The sequence below is a fragment of the Hippopotamus amphibius genome, chromosome 2, assembly GCF_030028045.1.
Source record: "Hippopotamus amphibius kiboko isolate mHipAmp2 chromosome 2, mHipAmp2.hap2, whole genome shotgun sequence".
Taxonomy (NCBI): Eukaryota; Metazoa; Chordata; class Mammalia; order Artiodactyla; family Hippopotamidae; genus Hippopotamus; species Hippopotamus amphibius.
In genome coordinates this window covers 184,935,788-184,959,584 of record NC_080187.1, presented here as the reverse complement: position 1 = coordinate 184,959,584, position 23,797 = coordinate 184,935,788, and the positions used below count along the sequence as shown (strand labels likewise).

Sequence of the window (23,797 nt, the reverse complement as noted above, 5' to 3'; positions counted from 1 at the left end):
TAGGGGCGAAGGATGTTAGCAATATCTGAGTCCTCTTTGAAAGATGCGGATGGCGTTTGCAGTCTGAAGGCGGGATGCAGGAAGGAGAAGTGAAAAGCTCCTCTAAGTTCTCCCCCCTTTCTCACACAGGGTAGAAAAGATCGGGCGGTCGGGGTGGGGGCCCTTTTTGGAAGCTAGTCGACCGAAAACAGTTCGCTGAGCTCCAGGATCCTTATTACTCTTACCCGGCCTCTGCACACGGCCGGAACTCTAGTGTCATAAGGCCTGGTTTCGGACCGGGCCAGTAAAGCAGATGGCCCTACACAAGAAAAGTGGAGTACTCGGTTGGGAAAAGCCGGACACCCGAGCGGAAGTCATTCTGAGGCGCTGGCCGGGGAGGCAGGTGAGCGCCAGCCGGGAGTTGCAGCGTCCGGGGCCGGGCCTGTGAGGGCTGTACGGCGCTAGCAGGTGAGGGGTGAGGGGGAGTTAAGGGGGTTGTGGCACGGTCCCCACCGCTCCCCGACTAAACACCGAGGCTCTAGGGTTTGTTTTGCCACTTACTAGTTGTATGACCTGGGGTAATGTAATTTTGGAACCTCCATTTGCTCATCTCTGTAGTGGGAGTAATAATAGTACCTTTATCACGCTTGTTGTGAGGAGTTAATGAAAATTACACCCAGAACAGTTTCTGGCACATGGTAAGCTCTGGATATACAATCTTCACTAATACTGCTCTCTTTTAGCTGCGTGGGTTACGTTGCCATGAAAACTCACCAACTTTGGCCCGGGATAATCCAGTTAATGATTTTGACTTTTTGTTTATTGGTAAAAGTATGAAACAAAACACTTATAATTAAAGTTATATTATTAGAGAAGTAATAACACTATTGAGGGGGTTGGAAAATAGGGTGAATAATATTACTCATAATCCCATCATCCTACACACGACTTTAAGCCTTTTCCTTCCTTTTTACCCCCAAATCTTTTTTGTCCGTACATTTTTATACTTGTAATAGTAGTGTATATGCATTTTGATTCCTCCTTATTTGCCACTCAGTAGTGTAGTCTAAGCATGGTGTTCACGAGAATTGTGTTTATGATTGTACAAATTCCATTTTATAGGCTTATCATTTATTTCCCAAATTCCTGTATATGTAGAGGTAAAATCATTTATACAAGTTATTGAGGGAAATTTAGATATTACTTATGATTCCAGGACCTAAGATCAGCTGTTGTTATTTTTCCTGGTTCCCTTCTATTTTTTAGACCATGTGAAAACATACTGTTTACATGGTTTTCATTTATTTTAGCAAACATTGAGTATCAGTTATATTCAAGCCATAGTCCAAGATTAAAGTCAGGCTAGTTAGGTAGACAGAGGAAAAAGCAAGATTCTAATAGTATGTAAGGGCTGTGAGATGTATGCACAGATTGTCATGAGAATATGGAGGAAGAGCAATGTCAGTTCCCTCCAATCAGAGGCCACCAGGAACATACTTGTAGTTGAACAAGTTGGGCCTATTACTCCCGTAGTGAGAGAGAACACATGCCATGGGAAACCATGGGGCATCTCAAGAGGGTGTTAGAAGGGATTTATTGTTGGACTTAGGTTTGTGTGAGGTGATTTGAGGGAAAGTAGTCAGGAGGTGGAGGTAATTCTATGATTAGGTGAGAATCTTACCTATCTAGAGTGAGGCTAATGCTATGACTGGTCAGGATACTGCAGTCACTCATATTAGCCAGGATAGTAGAATGTTTGGTCACTTTTGTGGTTTTTAAGCAATGTTTTTGTGTGTGTGTGCTTTCAGATGTAATTATAGTTAGTATAATTAATAGAGCTGAGGATATTGCCCATGGAAGTGAGGAGAAGTTAAGCCAGGGAGTTGGGCACATTTTGGAGGGCCTTGTGTAGGAGTTTGAATTTCTGGAGGTAATTGCTGAATATGGGAGTGCTATCGTATTTAGAAAAATCCTTTTGTTGCCAGGCAGAGGTTGGATTGGGAGAGGAAGAGGAAATCAGAGTCAGAGAGGTGAGTTAGGACTTTACTAAACCCTACACGGTGTCCTCAGCGCAACCAATAAGGGTATCACCTGGGAGCTTGTTAGAAATAAAGAATCTCAGGTCCCATCCTACACCTACTAAATCTGAATCTGCATTTTAACAAAATTCCCAGATGATTCATAAGCACTTTAAAGTTTGAGAAGCCCTTTGTTAGGGGAATTATTATATAATAGTTCTTCTAAGAAGCAATAAAACCCTGAACCAAGACACTGGTGGTGGTGGTGGAGATATTATTTGTTCAACAAATATTAGAAGCCTCCGGCATGTTTGGTACCATCCAGGGAGCTGGAAGTACCACAATGAGAATAGTCTCTCCCCTGAAGACACTTCCAGTCTGGTGGGGGAGACTGACAAGGGTACTGTTAATAAACTGTAGCAGGGAAAGTGAAAGCCCAAGATGCAGTGAGAACACATCAAAAGGTCTCTGTGGAGTTGAGTAATTAAGGGTTCTTGGAGGAGGTAATGGATGTCTAAGCTGAGTCCCAAAGGATAAATTAGCCAGCAAAAATCGGTAGAGGGCATTTCTGGCCTAGGAGTAGCCATCTGCCAAGGCATGAAGGCCAGAGAGGGAGTATTGGGTGGCACTTGTTGGACCACAGGTGTTCTCTGTGATTAGAGCAGAGTAGGGTGTGATTAGAGGGGAGACTGGGGAGATGAGCAGAGGCCAATCTGGAGGGCTCTTATATACCATGTGGAGAAAGTTGTTTTTTTTTTCTGAAGACCACGAGAGCCTCTGAAGAGGTTTTGTTTTTTTGTGTTTTTTTTTTAAATTTATTATTTATTCATTGGCTGTGTTGGGTCTTCATTGCTGCACATGGGCTTTCTCTAGTTGCAGTGAGCTGGGGCTACTCTTTGTTGTGGTGCATGGGCTCCTCATTGCCGTGGCTTCTCTTGTTGCGGAGTATGGGCTCTAGGCCTGTGGGCTTCAGTAGTTGCGGCACATGGGCTCAATAGTTGTGGCACATGGGCTTAGTTGCTCCGTGGCATGTGGGATCTTCCTGGAGCAGGGATTGAACCCGTGTCCCCTATATTGGCAGGCGGATTCTTAACCACTGTACCACCTAGGAAGCCCCGAGCCTCTGAAGAGTTTTAATCGGAGAAGATAATCAGTTTTGTGTTTTAGGCCCTCTAGATGCTGAGTGGTGGGATAAGATGGAGGTGGGGGTGCAAGTTTGGAGTGCAGTGATTTAGGAGAGAAGGTGGTGAGCCACCTGATACGGGGAGTGAGGGAGGAGAGGCAGTCTAGAAAGATGACCAGTCCTGTGTTGTAACAGGTAGAGTGGTCTGGGTGCCATTTTGATGTAGACTCTTAGGCAACTGTAGACTCTTGGGCAGCTGAGCTGAATTGTTGGATTTGGGTCATTTTTTAAGCTTTTTTTAAAAAAAATTTTCAGTGTTCCATCTGGTTTCTCACTCAGTACTGTGTTTTGACTAGTGGGTGCTTTTTTGCTTTTGCTTTTCTCTCTCCTGGTCTCTGGTGAGAGAAAGACAAGGAGAAAGATGAAGAAATTAGTATTGCATATTTTATTCCATTTTTGGGGTAGCTGGACTAAGTAGGAGAGGGGACTATTTAGCCTTCCTGGTTCTTACAGCACTTCCTGCCAGCAATCATTAAATGTTGCTGCAAGAGCAAACTTATTATTTCAGTAGACCTATAGAAGTTATGTTACTAATGTTTTACATACAGAGAGGCAGCAGTAGCTTATGGAAGGATTTAAGGCCAGGGTTCTAGTGCTAGCTTCCATACTGATTTGCATTGTAATCTTAGGCAAGTTATTTCACCTGTTGATATCTATTTCCTTTGGAAAGGAAATATCTACCTGACTTGTCTTACAGGAGGCTTATGTGGATTAAATGAGATAATATTTGTTAGCATGATTTGAAAATATTAAGAATAGCATTTAGGGACTTCCCTGGTGGCACAGTGGTTAAGAATTTCCCTGCCAGGGCAGGGGGCACAGGTTCGATCCCTGGTCCAGGAAGATCCCACATGCTACGGAGCAACTAAGCCTGTGTGCCACAGCTACTGAGCCTGTGCTCTAGACCCCATGAGCCACAACTACTGAAGCCCGTGTGCCTAGAGCCCATTCTCTGCAACAAGAGAAGCCACCATAATGAGAAACCCATGCACCGCAATGAAGAGTAAGTAGCCCCTGCTCACGGCAACTAGAGAAATCCTGTTGCTGACATGAGGACCCAACGCAGCCAATAAATAAATTAATTAATCAAGTAAAAAAAAGAATAGCATTTAAATGTAATGGTATTGTTACTATTGTTTAGGTTCTATCTTTGAGGAGCTCAGATAGTGACTGATTGTTAAAGTCTTGTTACTCAAAGTGTGGGCCTTGGACTAGAAGCTTGTTAGACATGAAGAATCTTGGGGATCTTGTCAGACTTACTGTATCAGAGAACCCTCTTATAGCCATCGTTCCATCTGATCTACAGAAGAATCCCTTAAGGTAGGTAGGGGAGTTGTTATCATAGCCTTTCCCCCAAGGAAATTGGGGCCTCAAAAGATCAACTACTGTACCTGAGGGTAAACAGTTCTAGGTATACAGTCCACATGCAATGCAGACTGTAGTCTCTTCATTTTATAGATGAAGTGCTAAAATGTCAGCTTAGATCCTGGAGTGAATTATCGATAGTTAATATTTTATTTTAGGAACCAATTATTTCTTTAAAAATCCAGCATAAAAATTTGCTTTAAAATTGACACAACCTTTTGAAGCACATACTTGAATTATTTTGGGGTTGATAATTAACTCCATAAAGGGGACTGTGTTTCTGTTTATCTTGGCATTTTTTCACAAGGCAGTGGGATGTATTATGTACAGTGTAAACATTCTTCTTCTCATAGTAGGCCCTGGGTAAATGTTTATAGAATTAGAAAACAAGTTCATGAATTTCATAATAGATGATCCATGTTGAATATGAAATTATGATGCATTCATTGCTACACTGGTAACTCTTCACTGTCTCTTTTATTATAGGTGGAATTGGGCTATTTGCTGAAGCTTCTTTCCCTGGTAGCCCAGGGAAATTTTTTCACTTTTTCTTTTTTTTATCATGGCTTTCGTTCATAAATTTCTGAATGGCACTTATATTCTCAGAAAATGCCCGAAGCCAAGTGTTGCCTCTTGTCCATTTTGGGGTACTCGCTTTGCAGACTATTGTTCTAATAGTCTTCAGAAACCAGTGGCTGCTCCTGGCAAAGCCTCTTCTCAGAGGAAGTCTGGAGGGAATTTGGAAGGACATCAGCAGAGAGAAGTTGCTTTGGATATAACTTCTCCTGGGGACAAGCCTGAAGTTATATTTGATAAAGCAATTAAAGAAGAAATAAAGGACCATTTTAGGCGTTTGAAGAATGATATTGTGAATCATTGGGTAGGGCCTGAAGGCCACTCTCTGCATGAGGTCTTGATGGAACAAGCCAAGGTCGTCTGGCAGTTCCGTGGCAAAGAAGATTTGGATAAGTGGATAGTGACCTCTGATAAGACGATTGGTGGCAGAAGTGAAGTGTTCTTGAAAATGGCCAAGAATAACCAAAGTGCACTGCTGTATGGAACTCTGAGCTCTGAGGCGCCCCAGGATGGGGAGAGTGGCCGAAGTGGGTACTGTGCAATGGTATCCAAGATTCCAAGGGTACGTGAGACCCAGGAGCCACAGTTTTCTAGTGAACTGAGGTGAACTTCATTGTAACATGAACTGTAGCAGCTTTTGTTTCTGTAAATGAAAACACCTGGCATCTCATCTTGTGTATGGGGTTAAATAACTATTGGGCACAAGTGTAAAGTTTCATAAGCACAAGGGGGAAGTGGTTCCTAAAGAGAGACTACATGTTTCTGGGCATCACTTTGGGCCAGGGTGGAGCACACTTACGTTTGAGGAGCCCTGAGAGGTTAGACATTTAAATGATGATCTGGGGAGATTTACATCTCCTCTAACATAGGCCACAGACCCTCTAATGGCTAGGGGTTCCTTAGAGTGGAAGTAGGGTCAGCCTGTGGTGTTGTGTTTTTGTTTTTTGTTTTTTTTTAAGTAAACATTTAAAATTTAGAATATTTTTGGTTTTACAGAAAAATTGCAAAGGTGGTACTGAGAGTTCCTGTATGCCCCTCACCCAGCTTCTCCAGTTATTACCATCTTACATCACTATAGTACATTTGCCACAACTGAGAAACCAACATTGCTACATTACTGTTAACTAATGACAGACTCTATTTGGATTTCACTAGTTTTTCCATAATATCTTTTTTTCTGTTTCAGTATCCCAGCCAGGATAACACATTACATCTATTTGTCATTTCTCCTTAGCCTGTGACAGTTTCTTAGTCTTTCCTTATTTTTCATGAGGATTTGAGAAATACTGGTCAGGTTTTTTGCAGAATGATCTTCAGTTTGGGATTTTCTGATATTTTTTTTCTCCTGGTTAGATTTGGGTTTTCTGGGTTTTTAGCAAGAGTAGCACATAGTTGAAGTACCCTTCTCATCGTATCGGGGTACATGCTAACAGCATGACTTATCACTGATGTGTTAACCTTACCTTGATCACCTGGTCAAGGTAGTGTTTGCCAGGTTACTGCATTGTTAGATTTTTTTTTTCCTCCTCTTTTCATACTCTGTTGTTTGGAAACAAGTCACTAAATGTACCCTACATTCAAGGTGTGGGGTAGGGTGTGGGACTAAGTTCTATCTCCTGGAAGGGGTAGTATTTACATAAATTATTTGGGATCCTTCAGAAAGGAAGATTTGTTTTTTCTCCCACATTTATTTATTCAGTCATTTAGTATGGACTCACACTTTGGGTTATCATCTAATGCAATGTTATTTATTTTGTTGCTCAAATTGTTCCAGCTTTGGCCACTGGAAGCTCTTTTAGGTTGGCTGTGACCCTTTGACATGCCCCCATCCTTTTGTTTTTTTGAGCACTTTTTGGCACTACAAGATGCTGTAAGCTCATCTTGTATTTTCTCTGTTCCAACCCTAGAATTAGCCATTTCTCAAAGGAGCCCTGGTTCTTTTTTTGTTTTTTTTGGAAAATGGGGTTGGAAGCCAAGATCTGGATGCTGAGTATGCTTGTTGCTACGGGATTGACACTATTTCTAGGACCTCTCAGTGGACACAGCTAGGAAAAATATGTATGCATACCAGCTTGTGGAAATGCATCTGTAATTATTTCTATATCTATATTAAGCTAAGTGTGAGTTCATACTGATGCTTTGACTGTAATCCAGTACCACATGGTTTATTCTAGCCTCCTACCTCCTGTTTACTGATAACTTCCTTCTGTAATGGTGTGAAACTTTTCTCCCACCATTTACCATACATTTACTTATTAATTCAACCCAAGAGTACATGTAAAGCAGTTTCAGAATTTCTAACCCATGACCCTGTGAGAAACAACTTACCAACTACAGTACAGTGTTTATGTATAGTTTCTTTTATCTTTAGCCTTCTGACTGGTTTCCTGTCAAAACACCGTTTTCCAAAGCTACTTAGATCAGCTCCTTTGTCTCGCCACCAGCCTGTTGCTTTTTGTAAATTTGCTGATCAGGTGTTGTTTCAGGGCTGCTCTGGACAGGCTCCCATGCCTGGCCATGGCCACAGCCCCTGAGTGTTTGCTTGGTTGTGGTGCCCCCCCCCTTTTAAAAAATATTTATTTATTTATTTTGGCTGTGCCAGGTCTTAGTTGCCGCATGTGAGATCTTTATCGCACCATGCGGAATCTTTAGTTGCGGCATGTGGGATCTAGTTCCCTGACCAGGGATCAAACCTGGGCCCCCTGCATTGGGAGTGCAGAGTCTTAGTCACTGGACCACCAGGAAAATCCTTTGGTTATGGTGCTTTAAGAAGAAAAGAAAAGCAGGGAGTTCCTTGGTGGTGCAGTGGTGAAGAATATGCCTGGCAGTGCAGGGGACATGGATTCGATCCCTGGTCTGGGAAGATCCTGCATACCTTGGAGCAACTAAGCCTGCGTGCCACAACTACTGAGCCTGCATGCCACAACTACTGAAGCCCGCACACTTAGAGCCCATGCTCTGCAATGAGAAGCCACCGCAATTAGAAGCCCGTGCAGCACAATGAAGAGTAACCCCCACTCACTGCAACTAGAGGAAGCCCTCTCGCAGCAACAAAGACCCAATGCAGCCAATAAATAAATAAATAAATTTATTAAAGAAAAAGAAGAAAAGCAAATGATAGGAATAGTGTTAGGCTCCTCTCTCCAGATAATGATGACAAAGAAAGGTACATGTTCTTCCAGAGGTAACAAACTATGTGTACAAGATTTTTTTTTCAGGCCCTGAAAATCCACAGGGTGGGTTTTGTCAGTCCACAGTAGGAAATAATTCTATGATGTACTGTGGAGAAATGAGAATAGTCGATGACATTTATTAAGTGTACCTTGCCAGTCCTTATGCTAATTACTTTATATACATTACCCCTTTAATTCCCCACATCAATCCTGTAAGATATAATGGTCCCAGTTTTACAGATGAGGAGACAGGCTTGGGAGATTTAACAGCTTGTCCGAAATTACATGACTAGTAAGTAATAATTCATATCTGAGTATTCTTGAAATCAGATTAGCTCTTAGGTTGCTATAAACAAACACCTTTGGAAATTAATATTATGTTCTACTTTCAAAGGGACCATTTAGGTAGTTGTTAAGAACACAGATTTTGGAATTAAACAGTATTGGACCTACTGCTTATTGGCTGAGTGCTCAGTTTCTTCATCAGTAGAGTGGAGTACAATGATAGTACCTATCTCATAGGGCTGTTGAGAGGATTAAATTATGCACACAAAGTGATTCATGTATATTTTCAGTGGATGGTAGCTGTTAAAAATATACCAGTTTTAAAACTTGAGGTCTTTCATAGTTTTCTTTTTTCTTTTCTTTTTTTAAAATAAATTTTCCCAAATACCAGCGTGTAGGTTTTTTGTTTGTTTTTTAACTAATTAATTTATTATTATTTTTAATTTATTGGCTGCATTGTGTCTTCGTTGTTTTGTGTGGGCTTTCTGTAGTTGAGGAGAGTGGGGGCTACTGTTCATTACAGTGCACAAGCTTCTTATGGTGACTTCTCTTGTGGAGCATGGGCTCTAGGCACACAGGCTTCAGTAGTTGCAGCAGGTGGGCTCAGTAGTTGTGGCTTGTGGGCTCTAGAGTGCAGGCTCAGTAGTTGTGGTGCATGGGCTTAGTTGCTCTGTGGCATGTGGGATCTTCCCGGACCAGGGCTCGAACCTGTGTCTCCTGCATTTGGCAGGTGGGTTCTTAACCACTGCACTGCCAGGGAATCCCTTTCATAGTTTTCTGATCTATGGGGAGGCAGTTGTCATAAAATGACCCAGTCCCTGGAAGCCGTTGCTCCCTAGTCCCTGGAAAAGAAAGTGCATACAGTAATTCATTTCCATTCGGTGATGCAAGTGAGTGTCTACCCCATGTAAACACTGTCCTGGGCTAATCATGTCTTGAACTTTATCTTAGAAACATTTAACTAGGTCAGTATTTTGTACTAAAATAAGAATCACCAGACTTATCTGCCTCCTTATGGTGGTAGGAAACAGAAAAAGGAAGAAAAATAGTTTGTTGATCTTTTTGATGCTGTAAAAAGTGATGACTCACATTTTGTTAATAGTGGAAAATGAGGTAAAATTAACTTGCCTTTCTGTACCTTAGGGCCCTTTTGAGAGAAAGCGGTCTTATGATTGGTCCCAGTTCAACACTCTGTATCTTCGTGTCCGTGGAGATGGTCGGCCTTGGATGGTGAATATCAGGGAGGACACAGATATAATCCAGAGGAAGGATCAGATGTACAGTTACTTCATGTTCACCCGTGGGGGGCCCTACTGGCAGGAGGTCAAGGTAACTGCACAAGTCTGTACTGTGTATGAAAATGAGGTCTTTGAGATTGTGGTTAGGTTGTGGTTTTCTTTTTCTTATTAATTCCTCTTGGACAATGTGGGAAAGGAAAGAAGGAAGAGGACCTAAGGGCAAGATTTACATAATTGACTTTTTCTATCATTAATATAAATGTTAGCTTACTGACCAGTAAATATTTTTGATAAGGATGTGGCCAGGACCATGCTGAGTCATGGGTATATCTCTGCCCTGTGCACAAGGATTGATACTATAGGTATTTCTTTTTAAGTTCCTGCCATATCATCTCTTCCAGGCAACTGTACTAAGCTGGTGTCCCTAGCTGAGCAGAAAGGCTCCCTTAAGAGGAATAAATACTTCATACTTTACAATTATCAACATTTTTATTTATTTCTTGATAATATAAGGCAGTTTTTTTTTGCAGGAAGAAGAAACTTTTAGGTGAAAAATGTTAACCAGGAGGAAAATAAGTGGAAATTCAGAGAGTTGAGAGCAAAATCAAGTGCCCCATTCCTTTTTTCTGCCTCCTAAAGGTTTTTAATCCATAAATTCAAAAGAAAGTACCCATTTTGCTCATACTTAAACCTAAGGGTTCATCCTGGATTCCTTTCTCCCCCACCCCACATCTAGTCTTTTAGTGGATTTGCTCACCTATCCTTCCCAAATACACCTAGAATCTGACCATTTGTAGCCATCTCTTCCACGCTCGCCCTAGTCCAGGCCTTTGGATTACTGTAAGAGCTTCTTTATTCACTTCCTTCCTTGTCTTCTTGCCTCCTAAAGTCCACTCTGCACACAGCAGCCAGAGTGCTCTTTCTAGAGCATAGTTCAGATTACATCACTCACATGCTTAAAACCCTCCAGTGGTCTCCCCTTGTTAGAATACAGTCCAAACTCTTTAACATGGCCTGCAGGGCCTACAGCAGCAGACCCTTGTCTTCATCTTCAGTCTCTCCTCCTCCCTTCTCCCTCCTCCATACGGGCCCCTTTTGTGTATGTCAAACTCAACAAACCTCTGTCTCAGAGCCTTTGTATCTCGTGATGTATCTGTGGGCTTGCTCTTCTCCCAGGTCTTCACCTACTTCTCTTTCCTGTTATTCACCTCTCAGCTCAAAGGTCACCTCAGAGAGGCCTTTCCTGATCCCTCTCGCTGGAGTTGCACCCTCTCACCCAATAACAACATCCTGTTTAATTTTTTCATGCAGCTTATCACTAAGTAAAATTCTTTTTTTTATTCACTTGTCTATTTGTTTATTGTCACTCTCTACCTTGCTCCTTTGGAACATAAATTCTGTAAATTCTGAGAGCAGGGACTTTGTCTGTATTGTGTATAGCTGTTTCCCCTTCACCTAGAATAGTGCAGTGCCTAGCATGTAATAGGCACTAGATACATATTTATACACTAATATAGATATATAACCAAAACATTATTACATATGTAACACTTGTATACAGGTAATACTTATAACAAATTATTAAACTAAGCAAGTATTTCATTATAGGAATTTTAGAAAAAGCAGAAAAGGAAAAAAATCTTGTGGTACTACTACCCAGAGGTAAAATACTATTTTTATTTTAGTATGTACCTTCAGACTTTTCTATTTACAATTTTTTAACAAGAATAATATTGTGCCAGTGCTATTTTATAACATACATTGTTTACTGAACTGAATTTTATATACAACTTTCTGTTGAAATGTATTACTATATCATTTTTAATATCTGCATGATATTATATCAATAGACACAATTTACTTAATCCATCCTCTATTGTTGTACATTTAGATTGTTTTCAGTTTTTCACTCTTATACCAAACTCTGAGGTAAACATCCTGAAGTATTTTCTTAGATGTATTCCTGGAAATAGAATTCCTGAAATATATGATGTGTACAGTTTTAAGGCCTTTGATGCACATTGCCAATTATTCTTCAGTATCATTACCAGTCAGTCATTAGCAATTACTTACTACTTTCTTTCCTGAAAATACATGTAGTCCTAATCTTTGGTTGGAATAATAGTTGTTTGTAACACCTTTATTTAAATTATTAAGGGAGGGGACCTTCCCTGGTGATCTAGTGGCTAAGATTCTGTGCTCCCAATGCAAGGGACCTGGGTTTGATCCCTGGTCAGGGAACTAGATCCTGCCTGCTGCAACTAAAGACCCCACATGCTGCAACTAAGACCTGGTGCAGCCAAATAAATAAATATTTTTAAAAATTATCAAGGGAAGTATTGGGGAATAGATTTTTAAAAATTAAATGTTATTAATTGCTGTTCACATCTTCATGCATAATTCTCCTTTAGTAAATAGAAATGAGATGCTCAAATATTTACTCTGATTATAGAAAGAAAATAGAGGAAAATGAAGGAAAAGTTATGCATGCTAGTTTTCTGTCATTTGTAGAGAGAAAACTGTTTATCTTTTTCTTTTTATGTAAACTGTACAGATTTAATGCTCCTTCTTAGCTCCTTTTTTTTTGAAAATAATTTTTTATTATCTATTTTATACATATTAGCATATATTTGTCAACCCCAATCTCCCAATTCATCCCACCACCAAGCTTGGTGTCCATATGTTTGTTCTCTACATCTGCGTCTCTATTTCTGCCTTGCAAACTGGTTCATCTGTACCGTTTTTCTAGATTCCATATATATGATATTTGTTTTTCTCTTTCTGACTTATTTTACTCTGTATGACAGTCTCTAGGCTTCACTTTTTTCCAGGCTAAAAAATTCCCTTGGTGTGGACAGTGGTCTTAGCAAATTACATGACAAAAAGACAAAAGGCTGGTGGGGGGGGGGGGTGACACGTGCTCCTTGAATGGTGAGCAGATAGCATTGATTCCATTTCCAAAATATACTTCGAATAATGAAGTAGATGAGGTGCCAAACCAGGATGCAAAATGAGAAATTGACTGGGCTGGGGGATAGGAGGTCCCTTCCAGGTTTGTTTTATAGAAATAAAAGAAGCAGGTGAAATGAGGATGTGAGTGTATTTGGATTTGCTTTGTGAGTAACGTGATCTTGTGTAATGGTAGTTTATTAAATGAGCTTTGAATTGAGTTTGTTTTTATGTCAACAAGTGTTTTTGGTGATAAATAATCTGAACAGTACATTTTTTTTTTAAATTAATTTTTATTTTTTGGCCCCCAAATCAAAATAATATAAAAAGATGTACAAAGAAGTCTCACTCCCTCTCAGTTCCCTCTCCATCCTTTTCTCCCTGACCCTCTATATATAGGTAACCACATTTATTAGTTTCTTATGTAGCTTTACAGTTTTTTTAAGCAAATATGTATATACACATACACTTATCTTCTCCCCTTTTTACTAAAAAAAATAGCATATTTATGCATCTTCTGTGCTGATTTATATTTTTAAAATTTAGATCCTGGGCTTCCTAGGTGGCGCAGTGGTTAAGAATCCGCCTGCCAATGCAGAGGTCATGGGTTCGATCCCAGCTCCAGGAAGATCCCACATGCCGCGGAGCAACTAAGCCCGCGTGCCAAAAAAAAAAAAAAAAAAAAGAGTGGGAAAAAAAAAAAAAAATTTAGATCCTGAAGAGCTTCCATATCACTACATGGGATTATTCTTCATTCTTTCTTATTTTGTTTGGTATTTTCTGTTATACGGATATCTCATAGTTGATTGAATTAGTCCTTATTGATAGACACTTGCGTTGTTCCCAATTGCTATAGTAAATTTTTTATTAGGTTTTTTTTGAGGCATTTAAAAAATTTGTTTTTAGGGGGAATTCCCTGGCGGTCCAGTGGTTAGGACTTGGCGCTTTCACTGCCAGGGCCCAGGTTCAATCCCTGGTTGGGGAACTAAGATCACAAAAGCCATGTGGTATGGCCCAAAAAAACCCACAAAACATTGTTTTAATATCATAAATGATATTTATACTGTAGATTTTGTTTATATCTTTCTTTTTCACTAATAATATATTGTGGAGGTCTTCCCACAGCATCATGTATGGATCTACTTCATCTTAAAAAATAGCTGCATGATAGTCAGTTGTATGGTTGCACCATACTTTATTCAACCATTCCCCTATTTTTCCTTTTTTTCTTTTGGTTATTAGAAAAACCTGTATAGAGATGTGGCACATATATACAATGGAATATTACTTAGCCATAAAAAGGAATGAGATGGAGCTATACGTAATGAGGTGGATAGACCTAGAGTCTGTCATACAGAGTCAAGTAAGCCAGAAAGAGAAAAACAAATATTGTATGCTAACTCATATATACAGAATCTAAAAAAAAAAAAAAATGTTACTGATGAACCCAGTGACAGGGCAAGAGTAAGGATGCAGATGCAGAGAATGGACTGGAGGACACGGGGTTGCGGGAGCAGGGGGCGAAGGGGAAGCTGGGAAGAAGTGAGAGAGTAGCATAGACATATTTACACTACCAACTGTAAAATAGATAGCTAGTGGGTAGTTGCTGTATAACAAAGGGAGATCAACTCAAGGATGGGTGATGCCTTAGAGGGCCAGGACAGGGAGGGTGGGAGGGAGTCGCGGGAGGGAGGGAATATGGGAATATATGTCTAAATACAGCTGATTCATTTTGGTGTACCTCAAAAGCTGGTACAAGAGTGTAAAGCAATTATATTCCAATAAAGAGCTTAAAAAAAGAAAAAGAAAAACCTGTATGTGTTTGTCAGCGTTTATCTGTAATATAAATTCCTAAAACTGAAACTGGCAGGTCAAGTTATGGCATTTCAAATTTTGCTAGATATTGCTGTGGTAGTTTCCTATTGCTACATAAAAAATTACCACAAACTTCGCACAGTTTTGTAAGTCATAAGTTGGGACACCCTATGGCCAGTTTCAATGCTCAGGGCTTTCTAAGGCTGAAATCAAGGTGTCAGCTGGGCTGTACTTCTTTTCGGAGGCTCTAGGGAAGACTCCACTTCCAAGCTCGTTCTGGTTATTAGCCAGATTCAGTTCCTGTGATTGTAATGATCACAATTTTCATTACAAAATTGTAATGTAAGGATGTAATGTCCTTATTTCTTTACTGGTTGTCAGCTGGGAGCCACTCTTAGGTCCTAGAAGCTGTCCACATTCCTTATTTAGCTCCCTCCATCTTCAAAGCCAGCAGTGGAGAATCCCTGTGACTCCCCACTTTGAGTCCCTCTCATGCTTCTGACCTCTTTCACCAGGCACTTTTATGGGCTCAAGCGATTAAGTCAGACCTACGGAGGATAATCTTCTTCCTTATGTTAAAGTCAACTGATTTGGGACCAGACTTTAGCAGAGTCCCTTCATAGCAGCAGAGATTAGTGTTTGAATACCTAGAAGAAGGTGTGTGTGCACTTGAAGGAAATTTGGGGGGTCATCTTAGAATCCTGCCTATCACAGTTGCCAGCTGCTCTCCAAAAGAGTTGGACTAATTTGCGCTCCTACTAACAGTATTCAAATGTGCCTATTTCTTCCCATCCTCATTTTTCTACTGGGTTGTTTAATCTTTTTCATAGTTATTTGTAAAAGTTTTGTGTTTAAAATACTGTTTTTTGCCATCAGAAAGTTATAATTGTACTGTCATGTTTTTTACTTTGGGACTTCTGGCTTAGAAAGGTTTTCAACTGTTTTCTTCTAGTACTTAGGTTATTTCATTAAAAAAAATTTTTTTAAATCTGTGATCCAAACATCTAGCCACTTGTTATAATTTCACATATTAGATAATTTTAGAATTGAATTTAAACAGTTATTTTATCTTTGCAATTCTATACAGATGCCTCAGTTGCTTACATTTCAGCTCTGAAGTCAACGGTTTCTTCTTTCAGATTCCTTTCTCCAAATTTTTCTTCTCTAATCAAGGAAGAATCCGGGATGCCCAGTACCAGCTTCTGCTTGACAGGGTAACATTTTCCTGTATTTTCACTCAGAACTATATTATCTTTAGTGAAACAGAACTGCTGTGAGGATGAGTTCAGTGCTTTTTTTTTTTTTATAAATTTATTTATTTAATTGGCTGTGTTGAGTCTTTTTTGCTGTGCGTGGGCTTTCTTTTAGTTGCGGTGAGTGGGGGCTACTCTTCATTGTGGTGCACGGGCTCCTCATTGCCGTGGCTTCTCTTGTTGCAGAGCACGGGCTCTAGGCACGTGGGCTTCAGTAGTTGCAGCACATGGGCTCAGTAGTTGTGGCTCACGGGCTCTAAAGCACAGGTTCAATAGTTGTGGCACATGGGCTTAGCTGCTCTGCGGCATGTGGGATCTTCCTGGAGCAGGGATCGAACCTGTGTCCCCTGCATTGGCAGGCAGATTCTTAACCGCTGTGCCACCTAGGAAGCCCAAGTTCAATCCATTTTTGAAGACTGGCAAATGAAAGATGAAAATTCCTATTTAAATATATTCCTTTTATAAATAGACATGCTGACTCAGATCTATCCTGTGATGCAAACCCCCATCCTGGAGGAGTTTCAATATGGTCATCTTTTCAGCATGCCTACATGTTATTTTAGCTTTAAAATAAGAGTATTAGAGTTCAGGAGAGTTTCAAGGAACCTCCATAGACATCCATGTTGTACTTACTGGTCTCAACTGGCACTACTTTAAAGAGAAAAGTAGAATGTGGAAAGAGAAGCAGTCCTGTACTTCCTCTTATAATTTGCTACAGCACATAAGAACTATGGTATCCTTACTATGGGCTGATAGTAATTAAGGAATTTTTTTTTTTTTCCAGAATCTGAAGTTGGTATATTTAAAACTGTTTAGGAAAGCTAACTTACAGTAAAGTGTAGCTTTAAGAGGGTATACACAGTAGTTGTGCCTTTAAGTCTTGGTAATTATTGCATAATGCAGGCACTAAGGAGTTTTGTTTGTTTTGCACTAAGAATGCATAAGATTTAGTCTCTCAGCATATTTCAAGTATACAGTATTTTTGCCTTTAGTCACCATACTGTACATTAGATCCCCAAAACTTATTCGTTCATCTTATAACTGAAAATGTATGTCCTTTGACCAAGATCTTCATTTTCTCCCACCCTGTAACCCCTGAGAACCAGCATTCTGCTTTCTGTATGTTCAACCTTTTTTTTTTCCTTAAGATTCCACATTTAGTAAGATCATACAGTATTTGTCTTTTTATGTCTGGCTTATTTCACTTAGTATTACATCCTCCAGATTCATCCATGTTGTCTCAAATGGCAGAATTTTCTTTCTCGCTTTTGTAAAAAATATTTACTTATTTATTTGTTTGTTTGTTTATTTGACTGAGTCGGGTCTTATTTGCGACATCAGGGATCTTTTAGTTGAGGCATGTGGGATCTAGTTCTGTGACCAGGAATTAAGGAATTTTAAAACTCCAGGAACATCAGCATATGAGATTTTGATCAATTTCTCTGTTTTAAATTTAGATCTCTTCTGTCGGATTCACTCTAGCTGATAAAGTGGATGGTCCATTCTTCCTGGAAATAGATTTTATTGGCGTATTTACTGATCCAGCCCACACAGAAGAGTTTGCCTATGAAAATTCTCCAGAGCTTAATCCAAGACTTTTTAAATAGAGATCTCTGTGGTGTTTCTGTATTACTAAACTAAGGGCAGTAGAATCCACGATGACACAAAAATAAAGTACTTCTTTAATGGCGTCCAAACAATGGCTGGTATGTATTCCTTACGACATAGCTAAATGCTTCTGCTAAGAGGGACCAGGATCTAAGCTGTTACCTTAAGTTAAAGAATGCAAATGCTGGTGCAGAGCTATTATATAAAAAACTGTTTTTGGTTAGAATGATTCCTGTTAGGAATAGTTCCTCTATTAGTGGTGGTTTCCAAAGCAGGGGGTCTCTGAGATGACTATTGATGGCCTTCTACCATTCTATTCCTTGTAGGTTTCTTCTGTTTTCTAATCTATCAATCAGGAGAGGAGGCTGCTGAAGAATATTAAGTTAAAGATGCTATAGTAGTCACTGGGAAAAGATACCTGTTTTAGTCTGCCTGGGCTGCTGTAACAAACTACCATAGACTAGGTGGCTTAAACAAAACACATATGTATGTCTCACAGTTCTGGAGGCTGGGAAATCCAGGATCAAGGTACCTGCATACTTGGTGTCTGGTGAGTGTCTACTTCTTGGCTTATAGACAGCTGCCTTCTTACTGTATCCTCACATGGAGAGAACAAGTTCTAGTCTCTCTTCATATAATAGCACTAATCCCATCATGAGGGCTCCACCTGCATGTTCTAATTACCTCCCAAAGGCCTCCAAGTATACCTCCGAGTACCAAGTTATATTTGGAATTAGAATTTCAATATATGAATTGGGGGCATGACAACGACACTAGCATGCAGTCCATAACACCTATGTACCTGGTCCCCCAAAGATGCATGATCCTTACCAGTTCTTACTTTATAGACTACTGTTCCCAAGGCTTCCCCAGTCATTTTAAGTATTAAAGATTGCATATACCAAAAATAAGACCCTGATGAACACAGTTTAAACTGATCAATTCTTGTTATCTTAGAGGAAGAAGTAGGAAACTAGATGATATAGCTAGAGTACCCTACAAGAGCCAAGTTTAAAATAAGAGAATACACAAAGGCTGATAGCTTTTCCATCATCGTGGCCTAAAATATCTATTTTGTATATTTTCATGTAATTATTTTTCACCTTTATTGAGATATAATTTACATAACATAAAGTTCACCTGTTTTAAGTATACAATTCAATGATTTTTTTAGTTTATTTACAGAATTGTGTAGTTTTTTTGTTTTTTGCCATGCTGCGTGGCTTGCTGGATCTTAGTTCCCTGACCAGGGATTGAACCCAGGACCATAGCAGTGAAAGCGCCAAATCCTAACCACTGGATTGCCAGGGAATTCCCACAATTGTGAAGTCTTTACACAAGCTAATTTTAGGAAATTTCCGTCAGCCTCAAGACACCTCAGTGCCTCTTTGCAGTCACTCTTCATTCCCACTCTCAGCCCCATAATTACTAATCTACTTTCTCTACGGAGTTATCATCTCTGGCTATTTCATATAAATAGAATCATATATGATCTTTTGTGTCTTGCTTCTTTTCACTTAGCATAGTGTCTTTGAGGTTCATCCATGTTGTAGCATATTTATCAGTATTTCATTTCTTTTAGTGCATATTTTTAAAATCCATCCATCGACAGACATCTGGATTTTTCTACACCTTTTGGCTACTGTGAATAATACTGCTATAAATATTTGCACACACAAGTTTTGTTGTGGATATATGTTTTCATTTCTTAGGAGAATTGCTGGGTCATATGGTAAATGTACATTTAAATTTTTAAAGAAACTACCAAACTGTTTTCCAAAGTGGTTGTATCATTTTATCGTCCCAGTAGCAGTGTATTTGACAGAGATTTCTTGATTGATCTGATCTCTGCCTCTTGATAGCAAAATCTGAGTTTATTAAGCACCCAAGAGTATGCTATGTTCTGTGGGCTCATATATGTATAACAATAAGTACAGTAGAATCCGACAGGTGCTATGAAATTATAAAAGAAGGACATAGTCATTTCTTCTAGGAGTAGGAGTGGGAGGTCAAGAAAGGATAACACAAAAGAGTACAAGTTAACTCTTGTTAGTCTTGGCTGCTCAACTAAATTTTGGAAACCAATAACATTTACAAAGAATGAATCTACCACCATGAGAAAAAATTTTATTTATGAAAATCTTAAGCAGTACAAAACTCAGAAACTCCACTGAGGTGCAACAAACATGGATATGATACTAAGCAACTCTAGTCTTTTCCATAAACTGAGTAAGATGTATAAATTTGACAGAGCATAGTAATCTTAAAGCAGCAATCCTCAAATTTCAATACAACCCTGTATATTTCTAAATAAGCAAGGCTAGAATGAGCTATAGAGTTTTGTTTTTAAGAATATATTGAAGTATGTAATAGACAGTTACATGAAGTGATCTGAAAAAGGTACATTGAAGCTTAAATGAAACATTTTGCATAGGTAAAATACTGATGCCTTACCAACCCATACAGCCCACAGTTGTGAAGAGGTAGCCTTTCACAGCTTACCCTATTCATAACTTGTTATTGTTCAATTTTTACTAAAGTCTGTGGTATAATTAGCTACCATCATGTAAGTGCTTTTGCCTAGAAGAGAACTAAAGTTCTGCTATTAGAGCCAGCAGAGGGAACTTGACCTTAAAAATCTAGGTCAAGAATCTATAGGATGGGTCTTTTTAGAAAACTTAGTTAGGGCCTTAGGTAAAAACTATTTCAAAAGAATTTGAGAGCTTTAAAGTTAATGTCTTTTTTAGGGGTGTGGCATGTGAAGACGCCATAGACACTACATATATATGAACAACGTTAAGAGCAGAAAAAAAGTCTTTTGGCTAAGTGAGAGGACAGTATAAAATATTTACAAAAAAGGGTTCAGAGTAAAGAAATATTTATGGGATGTTAAATTATGAATGTTCAGCCGCATTGAGGCCCCTTCGAACTCCCAGCACCTTTGCTTTCTTCTCCTTGCGTTCTTGTTTGTGTTTCTTCCGTTGCTCCTCCCTGAGAAGGTACAGGTACACGTTAGGCTGTAGTGAAGCTCCCAACAGACCACTTTAAAACACCTGTTGTTAGACTAATGTCCAAACTTAGAATGACATCCAGCACACCTGTGTAAAACACACTCTTATAGGACACTGCACTCTGTCCAGTGGTCTGTGTGATGGAAGCCACACCTATAAGCCATTGTTATGTTAAAAAGGCTAGAAATTGGTTTTTTGGTTTTTTTTTTTTTTTTTTTAATGTTAAGACAGCATTCTAAAATCAAGCATGGAATTGGAAGTGGAAGACACCTTGGAGATCGAATCTAACCCCTGTGGTTTTTTTTCAGTTTTTTTTTTTTCCCCAAATTCTTTATTTATTTATTTTTTTTGGGGGGGTACACCAGGTTCAATCATCTGTTTTTATACACATATCCCCGTATTCCCTCCCTTCCTTGACTCCCCTCCCCTCGAGTCCCCCCCACCCTCCCCGCCCCAGTCCTCTAAGGCTTCTTCCATCCTCGAGTTGGACTCCCTTTGTTATACAATAACTTCCCACTGACTATTTTACACTTGGTAGTATATATATGTCTGTTTTTTCAGTTTGTTTTAAATGAGAAACTTCTACCTGTGGAAGTCAAGGGTCAAGCTCAAAATCACATTGTCTAATGAAAGTGCTAGAATTGGAATCTGCGTCTCGGACTTAAACCACTATGATTTTGGAGGGAAGGAATTTAAGAGAAAAAAAGGCCCGGAATCATGATAATGATTTTAATAGGAAATAATAAGGTCTTGGTGGTGGCTGGCAAGTCAAATGATAGGTAACCCTGTATCAGGAGGCGTGTCACACAGGGACTCGACCAAACCAGAACCGGCTGCAGTCAAGGACAGACTCTGGCATTAACTTGGTTTTCATGTAGAAAGAAGTCTCTAAGGTTCATCCTGGGGTTCTCCCCCTGTGTAGAGCCTTGAAGCCTAGAAAGCCTGGTTTTCCTGGGAATGTGGAATTTATATCTATGTGTATACTTAGGTGCCCTGGGCACCTGGACTGGTGTCTGGAGGGACATCCAGGTGCACTGTTTGGGCAGACAGGTCATGTAAGAGTGGTGCTGTGAATCCAGGTCCTCTTCTGAATCACCTGCAGAGCTTTGGAAACAATGCAGACACATGGGTCGCATCTGAAACCTACGAATTAGAACCCACTGTGGTATGGCCTAGGCACATGTACTTTCAAAGTTCTGTATATGATTCTATTTCAACCCTCTTCTTAAACACCACTAATACTGTGACTTTTTCTCCCTCAGAGACTCTGCTTTTATATACAGTCTTTAAAAATTAAAAGAATTATAGAACTGGATAATTAGGTACTTACCTGGTCTGGAGGCGAGGTTGCTTGTAAGTTTTCTTGAGTAAGCTAACTCTGTTGACATGCTCATTCAGAGAATTGTTTTCTTTAGATTGTCCCCATGGTTTCAGTTTTCCTAGTTTAGGACAGAGACAAAGACAGATTTAAGAAGATTCCTGTATTTATATTCCTAATTTTCTCTTCATCTGTGGCTGCCTGTTTGCTGTCAACATTTGTATTTTGTTTTTAAAGACATTTGCCAGTATAATTCTATTAATTTCAATTTAATATTCCACAGATATACACATTTTTTTTCCTCTAAAAATAAGTGTCGGGTACTTCCTAGGTGGTGCAGTGGTTAAGAAGCCACCTGCCAACGCAGGGGACATGGGTTCAAGCCCTGCCCCAGGAAGATCCCACATGCCGCAGAGGAACTAAGGCCGTGCGCCACAACTATTGAGCCTGCGCCCTAGAGCCCATGACACAACTATTGAGCCAATTTGCCGCAACTACTGAAGTTTGCTTGCCTAGAGCCTGTGCTCCACAACAACAGAAGCCAGAGCAATGAGGAGCCAGCGCACCACAATGAAGAGGAGGTCCTGCTCTCCACAACTACAGAAAGCCTGTGTGCAGCAACGAAGACCCACTGCAGCCAATTAAAAAAAAAAAAAAAAAGTGTCGGGACTTCCCTAGTGGCACAGTGTTTAAGAATCCGCCTACCAATGCAGGGGACATGGGTTCACTCTGTGGTCTGGGAAGATCCCACATGCCGTGGAGCAACTAAGCCCATGTATCACAACTACTGAGCCTGCACTCTAGGGCCCATGAGCCACAACTACTGAAGCCTGTGCGCCTAGAGCCCGTGCTCCACAATGCAAGAAGCCACTGCAATGAGAGGCCCACACACGGCAATGAAGAGTAGCCCCTGCTTGCCACAACTAGAGAAAGCCTGTGTGCAGCAACAAAGACCCAATGCAGCCAATAAATAAATAAATAAAATTTTTAAAAAAATGTCTTTTACTTTTTAATCCTTGGAAAGTCAGAAAAACTCTTAATTTCAAAAACAAACACCTTAATACTGAATCCCATTACACAGCACATTATAAGAGCCATAACAACTAAGTAGTTTATCCAATGTTGCACAGGTACGTTTAATGTTAAAGTAGTATTTCATCTGTGCAGTTTATTATTATTGTTACCTGTTAAAATGTATTTGGAATGGAACAAGTGGGAATATTTTATTGGCTCTAGAATGGTGACCACATTTCCAGATGTTTATATTACTTTATTTGTATACTTTGACCTATTTCTGGTACCAAACATTATCATCTGCAGTGTTTCCCATTTTATAAAAAGGACTTTCACACCCGCTGCATCATTTGATCCTTTCAATAACCACCAAAGTAGTACTTATTTTACCTTCCATAGAGAAATTAAGTGACTTGTCTAGGATATAAAATAACAAGCACAGATGAAGCTCTAAACCAGTTTTCTACCATCAGTAGAAGTTAGTGGTGGTCAGTCATTCCATAACAAATATTTTTGAGTACCTGGTATGTGCTAGGGACTATTCCAGGTGCTAGGGACATAGCATTGAACCAAGTGGTCAAAAATCCTTGCTCTCCTATGGTTACATTCTGATGGTAGAGGTAGATAATAGTCAAGTAAGATAACATCAGGTGGTGCTATGTGCTATGAAGAAATGTAAAACAAGGTAAGGAATAAAGAGTCGGGGGCAGGGATAGGTGGTCAGGGAAGACCTTTCTAGGTTGGTAACAGTTAAGTGGATGTCCCATTAAAACAAAGAAGCAAGCTGTGCACAGATCAGTGGGCATAGTGTTCCAGGTGGGGCAGAGGGATAACAAGTTCAAAGACCTGGAGGAGGGAGTGAGCTCAGTGTGTTTGAGGAGCTGAAACACAGGGGTGGTTGGCACAGAGTCTGGGAAGGGAGAAGGCAAGGAAATGAAGGTGGGAGAGAGATGGGAAACCTTAGGAGGTTCTGAGCAAGGCAGTGATGTGGTCTGATTTGTCTTTAAGGTTG

At 39.8% G+C, this 23,797-nt stretch overlaps 2 protein-coding genes across 7 annotated transcripts in view; one reads left to right on the top strand and one right to left on the bottom strand.

Moving 5' to 3' along the window:
- The first annotated feature begins 329 nt into the window (after positions 1-329).
- On the top strand, positions 330-22,674 carry NDUFAF1 (NADH:ubiquinone oxidoreductase complex assembly factor 1). 3 transcript variants are annotated; one of them, XM_057722847.1, is made up of 7 exons: positions 330-447; positions 5,032-5,683; positions 9,723-9,908; positions 15,721-15,795; positions 17,292-17,540; positions 17,769-17,992; positions 22,103-22,674. In XM_057722847.1, the coding sequence occupies exons 2-5, from the start codon at positions 5,108-5,110 to the stop codon at positions 17,439-17,441; spliced, it is 987 nt and encodes a 328-aa protein (XP_057578830.1). In that variant the 5' UTR covers positions 330-447; positions 5,032-5,107; the 3' UTR covers positions 17,442-17,540; positions 17,769-17,992; positions 22,103-22,674. The 3 variants fall into 3 exon arrangements, with proteins under 3 accessions (XP_057578830.1, XP_057578831.1, XP_057578832.1); XM_057722848.1 differs by lacking the exon at positions 15,721-15,795 and having other exon boundaries at positions 22,055-22,674; XM_057722849.1 differs by lacking the exons at positions 17,292-17,540; positions 17,769-17,992; positions 22,103-22,674 and having other exon boundaries at positions 15,669-15,795.
- NUSAP1 (nucleolar and spindle associated protein 1) overlaps positions 19,559-23,797 on the bottom strand; it is a 34,298-nt gene continuing 30,059 nt past the window's right edge. For all 4 annotated transcript variants that reach the window (XM_057722844.1, XM_057722843.1, XM_057722846.1 and 1 more), the window contains exons 10-11: positions 21,784-21,892; positions 19,559-20,433 (exon numbers count right to left, since the gene is read on the bottom strand). In XM_057722844.1, coding sequence (XP_057578827.1) covers positions 20,337-20,433; positions 21,784-21,892 — 206 coding nt within the window. In that variant the 3' untranslated portion in view covers positions 19,559-20,336. The remainder of the gene's footprint in view (positions 20,434-21,783; positions 21,893-23,797) is intronic.